The sequence below is a fragment of the Morone saxatilis genome, unplaced genomic scaffold, assembly GCF_004916995.1.
Source record: "Morone saxatilis isolate NCDOM2014 unplaced genomic scaffold, NCSU_SB_2.0 Contig15, whole genome shotgun sequence".
Taxonomy (NCBI): domain Eukaryota; kingdom Metazoa; phylum Chordata; class Actinopteri; family Moronidae; genus Morone; species Morone saxatilis.
Genome location: NW_023339707.1, coordinates 13,547,711 through 13,554,147, shown reverse-complemented (window position 1 = coordinate 13,554,147; position 6,437 = coordinate 13,547,711). Strand labels below are relative to the sequence as shown.

Below are 6,437 nucleotides of genomic sequence, written 5' to 3'. Positions count from 1 at the left end.
TACATATTTATTTTCATTATGAGCACCAAGTTTCAGAAAGGCTCGTTTAGGCCTAAAAACTTATCCTCCCCCCTCCCAGTTGCAACTTTAGGCGGCTCCCTTGTTTAACCAAGCTGGCCTAAAAATGTACTTGTACTGGTGAAAATTTTCCACTACAGATCCAAGCGAGTTTATTGTAGAATACACGATTTTTTTAATTAATTATTTTTATTTTTATTTTTAAACTGGCACTATCTGGAAGTGGACTTTTAATAGCAGCTCAAACCCGTATTCAAACGGTGATCTCACTCAGCTAAAGAATTGCAACCCATGCAGGATCCTGTGGTTGTTGTTAAGACAAGTTGAAAGGTAAGAAAAGTAAGTAAAAAAAACACCTTTAGAAACTCGTTAGCGCATGAACAAAGATAGGGATATCGATATGGATTACATTGCGGTTTTAGTCCTCCCTCTCCTCATGCAGACTTCCAGACTTCCTGCCCGTGACCGTGAACGTGCCCACAAACGCGTGGTGAAAAAACTAAAAGGAAGGAAGATAAGGTGAAGTTCCTCTTACCCAACACATTATGGCTGTTGGAAGTTTTTGAGCAACCGGGAGGGAGATACTTCTTTATCAGTTCATAACCTCAGAGAAATGATTGCGCGTATGAAGCCTGTCTGTCAGTCTTTGCTGTCCTTCCTGACTCCACTGTTATTTTTAGGCCTATTTTTGGAGATTTTACCAAGTGGCCCCGCTCACTCCTCATTTTCTCTGACTAAAAATGGAACAAAAAGGATGTTGTTATTATGTGTCATCCCAAAACTGAGCTATTGCCCCGACGACACCTTCGCGTTGCTGACATTTAGGGCGTAGACTGATCTCCTGACAAATCAGGAAAAACAAGAGATGCAGCCTACAGAGAAAACATATCCTCACAGCTTTTTTTGTGCGACAATACCAAACATGAAGACATGTCTTATTGACATGTAGAATATAGCTTTGAATGCCATGTAGTGGCTTGTTTTTGGGCTCGTTTAGCCCGCACCTTTGAGAAATAAAAATATCAGAAAATGTTGTAATAATTGCCTGCAACGTAAAAGATGGATAGATGAGTGCATGCATTGAAAAGAAGACCAAGGGGAGCGTAGAAGGCTTGGCTTTTACTGCCTATCGATTCACCTTCTGCCGCATCTTTAAAAGTAGGCCAAAGCTTGCTCCCTCAGCATGAGTCTCTTCTTCTTCATCCTGCGGTTCTGGAACCAGATCTTGACTTGTTGGTCGCTGAGGTTCAGGCGGTCGGAGAGCTCCCTCCGCCGCTGCCTGGTGATGAACTCATTCATCATGAATTCACCTTCTAGCTCAGCCAGCTGAAGTTTGGAATACGGTTTACGCTTCTTTCTGGTCCGAGTGTGCATCGGGTACCACGGGGCAGCTGGAGGAGAGGGGGAGGAGGAGGAGGGGGCATACAACGGATTAGTCACCACAGTTGCAAAATCACGGTCACCTCCAAGGTTATGAGGAGCCTATAGGGGCATCAGTTGTCCAAGGCAAGCTTGGGTAATTGCCCTACTGTACTCTAAGTTGATTTGACATACATTTAAGCTTTATTCCGGAGAGCAACCAGAAGTGAAATTACATTACACTGATAAACCATCAGTTTTCCAAAATATGTTAGCCGCTCTGCAAATGCACACATCATTTCCGTCATCTAGAGGAGATTTCTATGTTTTGCAAAAGATTCCAGATGTAGGGATTCTGCTTTATATTAGAATTAAGAGAACTGACGCCCCTGGAAGCTGTCACTTCACACACACACACACACACACACACAGCAAAACTGGATTTGTTTTGGTCTCTGCCTGGACTGCATGGGCATATCTCATCTCAAATCCAATTTCAGGAGCACAATAACTTGTCAAATTTTGCACAATTTTTAATCATATTTTCTATCTTTCAACGGCCCTATAAAGACCACCAGTATACAGCGGTTTGTGTCACAGGAAGTTTTATTGTTGCAGTTAAAGTAGCATTAACGTGATAATTAAGCCATGCTTGCAAATACCCCTACTTATTTGCGAGTTTCAGAGCATATTAAATGACTCTTGAGTACACAGCGACAGATATTAATTCTGTTTACGAGTCATTAAAAAGAAAACTCACTCTATTCGATGCAGTCAACCATAGCGCCTCACCTCTTTAAATCACTGCGCTAATTTGTGGCACAAAGTGCAACAATACACCAAAATCAACCACTGGTGTGCCTAAATCGCAGTTTCTAGTTTAGTGTATGGAAAAATCAATGACAGGGCTTATCTTCTATTCAAAAGCTGCCTGGCAATATGGTTTAGTGGGGTTATCTGTAACTGTACACAACCACATGGCGCGTGAGGTATTTTAGGGCAACCCCTAGCGGCGTTTGCACACCACGCAAGTACCCTGCAGGCTAATGCAGGCTGCAAGTTGTGCATCAAGATAACGAGCTCTAATGACGGTGTAATACCGCAAGTGTACACTACGTGCAGCCTTCTTATTAATAATGTGAACGTGCATTTATAACAATTGTGTTTTAGTAAAATAATAGCACCCACCTCCGCCTGCAGCTATGTTGCTCGAATGGCTTCCCGGTGACACCAGGGTCTGTGTGTCGCTGGATGAAGGCTTGCTCCCTTCGTTGAGCAGAGAGGAGCTGGAGTCGGACTCCATTGACTGACAGGACGGCGGGTCTTGCGTTAGCTGCTCGGTCCCATAATCATATTTGGAAAAGGCGACAGTGCTGCCTATTCCACTGTGCATCCCGTGGTCAGATGTTAATGATGATGTGTCTCTCGCCCTATCCTCTCTTTTGAGGCTGCTGCCACCTGAACAGGTCTCCCTGTTCCCGTTGCCGTTATTATAATAACATTTACCCTCTTCTGGTCTGGTAATCTCACACGACCGATTGAAAGAAGGGTTAATAGACACGGGGCTGCTAAAGTAGGATTGAGAGTATCCATTGCACGGCTCCGAAGGATTCCACGGGAGGGAGCAAACATTGTCCCTTCTCGGGTAGGAGAGAGACGGTAGCCCCGCCAGTTGTCCCCCTGAGGCTCTAAAATTCGGAAAGTAAAATGTGTCTCCAGTGTGGATGTTTACCAAAGGTCCCACAAACCCTGGATTAAGGAGATTATGCTCGCCCATTTCCGCGGGCCCGACCAACAGCTTCTAGTTTATTGCAATCTGACATTTAACATAGTTAAACCTGGAGGGGCGCCTGATTGGTCATCCCCAAACCACGTGTCCAGGCTAACTTCTGATACACATGGTACCACCCACTCGGTCCATCTCAGACAAAACAAAACATTAACTTCTGTATTACAGAGGTTTATATGCTTTTTAAAAATACTATAAACCTTTTATTAAAAATGTAGAATCCTGTTTTTCTTCACTTGAGACATGCTGAGTCCAAAAGGAGCCCAGGCTGCTTCTCCTTTTACACTCGTGGAACTGTCCATGGCCTCGTTTAATATATTTATAAGCTGGCAAAAGTTTTTTAAATGCTATTTCTTATGAAAACTATTTTTCTTGAAGGAGAGGGTGCATATGACATCTTGTTTTCTAGCAAATTATGGTTGAATTCCATGTCATATAAAGCTGTGATGTCCCAATTTTACAAGCTTGTTTTAAGAAAAGACTGATGCTCATTGCCGCACTCTACTCATATTTACAGTAACGGGGTCAGCAGGTTGAAGCCACTGGCTCTGTAAAAGAGGACGATATTCTACAAGGTTACTTTAAGAGGGTATATTTCACATAATATTCTCTAGTACACCTCACATGAACAACTTTAACAGATACCTCCAATAAACGTTCGCAGCCAAACTCTGGTGGGATTGTTATACCTCTCACAATTCTTTTATATGAATTTTACAAGATATCAGAGGGCACTTAACTGATTCAACAAGCCGAGAGTCTCTCTACTTTATATCTCGCTAATTAGTTGATTTGTAGATGCAACTCTTAAGACACAGAACAAATATGGGATGTGTCACACTGCAGTGACAGACAAAAAAAAGGCCTAATTTTTCTTACCAACAGAACACTTTCAGAGACTCCAGCGAAGTGCACTTTTTCTGCATAAAACTTTGCTATGATATGCACATGATTCAAGCTTTCTGCCAACAGCTGGCGCAAGAATTTCTAATATGGTTTTTGGTCATCAAGCTGCCCAACCATCATCCCCAAACATATATTCTTGTGACTGACCTATGCCTTTTGCATTCCTCTCCCGAGTCTACACACTCCTCATTAACTGGAAAATAAATCTAGGAAGACTTTCCATTCGTTTATAGATTTCTATATAATATCAGCAACAATTTTGGAAATCCCTCTTTCCCTTTATAAATTCAAAATTTACCACCAAACCCCACTCTCGAAGGTAGACAAAATCAATTTATGGATCTTAAAAGTTGTAATAACTCAGCAGTGGGGAGCTGCTTATGTCTCAATAATGGTAGTTAAAATAAGTCTAACTACTACAAGGACAAATAGTTGGACTCATCAATGACACTGAATTAGAATAAGAAATAAAATCCTAAATATAACCAAGCACACTACATGTACGCCGCCGTCAATCCACTCAAGTTCACGACGCAGAGTCACGGAGGGTTGAACTTGATATTGAACTCAAATACTCCATTTAAACGAATAAAAGAAGTAAAAATCAGAATCAATAAAATAGAATACACATATAAACAACCTTTTAGGCCGTGGCAGCTTAAAGTGAGGGCTAACAGCACAAGTCATAAAATTAATGGGAATATATTCCGAGATGCTTCGATTGCTATTTCGCTGCTTTAAAAAGCAACCTATCATCTTCCTTAAGATGGCAGCCTGAAAATAAAATAATTGATAACCGTCCAAATAATACAAATAAACAGAGTGACTTCATTCATTAATAATTCGGATTGTGACGTTAAAGATTAACAAAAAGGGTGCAGGGTTACAGCAGCTTGCACATGCGTGCTGAACGGCGCTAGTTGCGTGTTGCAAAATTGCCAATGAAGTGTTATGTGAGAACATTAGCATTCATTTAAACATTGGTTTGGGAACGATTTGCAAGTCAGTCGATATTTGATAGCTGCATCCGTCACTTGTGACCATGTATCCTATCGAACCCCAAAGGCACCGGGCCTTGCTCTAGCCTTAAATAGAAAGACAAATATCAAATGTTTAAACTGGAGAAGCTCTGAGGGATCCGTTGCGGTGTCACTTTGTCCCCTGGACTCACTGCCTCTCCTATCACTGCACATTCTTGCATCTAGTTAGTGAGTCTCGCAATGCAGCAAAGCATCAATCCAATATAATATCTTGTGCCTCAGTCTTATGAGGAGCATTGGAGGGTGTCTTGGTATTCACTTCACGGCTTCTCGTGTTATTATAACAGCTACCAAAAGCAAAACAGTGCAGTGTGATGTTTACAACAAAATGGCCCGGATGGTGATCCAGTGAGAGTAGGCTTAAGACGCCACTTTACCTCGGAGAAAAGAGGCCATGTGTTGCGCCTCCTTGCCTCGTCTCTCCACGCCTCCGATCCAGTTCTCCCACAGATCCGCATTTCACATTCAAACAACTGCTCGTCTGTTCAGTGCATCTTTAGCTCTGCGATGATGTCATATCTGACCGTGAGCTTTAGGTCTTGTGCTCTCATTTAGCAAGAGTGAAAAAAAATCAGCTATTTAAAAAGAACTTAAACGGAGCATATAGCACTGTCAAGGTCACTGTCTAGTACACTGTCTGTGCGATATTGAAATTACCCTCCTGGAATCCACTGGTCCTGTCCAGACAGGGCAATAGCCTAAACAAAGGGCTTTTCTTCCTTTTTTCTCTTTGATTCTCTGCAGGCAGGTTGCCACAGTTATAGCCTTGTGCAATCCTTTTAAAGCTTCCTTCAAGGAAAACAAACCACCAAGGGAAGCCTAAAGAAGCCACAAAAGTGGTAACGTTTTAGTTGAAAGGTTTAGCTGATCTTTTTCATTTGTTTACAGCAGAAGACATTTAATGCGGCTGTGTTGCATCATCCTTACTATATAAGCTTGGGAAAAATATGTATCCTATAACTTAAAATTGTTAAGGACAGCCTATATCCATTTTGAAATAAAAAATATATTATTTAATTTTCAAAGTTTTCCTAAGAATATATCGCTCTTAATTAATAGCCTGCCAGTCTGTATAATTCATGTAGATTTATGCAAATTAAGCATAGCAAAGTAGCATTTATAGTAAAGACTTTGCGTCATTTTATAGATACAGACATTTGAACTTGAAGCTCACTTTGTTTTAAGTGATAATGCAAAATGACAATGACACAAGGTTTTCTGCTCAAATAAAGAAATATTTATTTATTTATTTATCAATTTAATTTGTAATTATATACCAAACAACTTTAATATATATGTGTGTGTGTGTGTTTAAGAGTGTGTGT

At 41.0% G+C, this 6,437-nt stretch overlaps 1 protein-coding gene across 1 annotated transcript; it reads right to left on the bottom strand.

Moving 5' to 3' along the window:
• Positions 1-333: 333 nt before the first annotated feature.
• On the bottom strand, positions 334-3,154 carry hoxc12a (homeobox C12a). The gene is made up of 2 exons (XM_035657150.1): positions 2,566-3,154; positions 334-1,409 (listed from the first exon to the last, which is right to left on the bottom strand). The coding sequence occupies exons 1-2, from the start codon at positions 3,152-3,154 to the stop codon at positions 1,171-1,173; spliced, it is 828 nt and encodes a 275-aa protein (XP_035513043.1). The 3' UTR covers positions 334-1,170.
• Between the last annotated feature and the right edge of the window lie 3,283 nt (positions 3,155-6,437).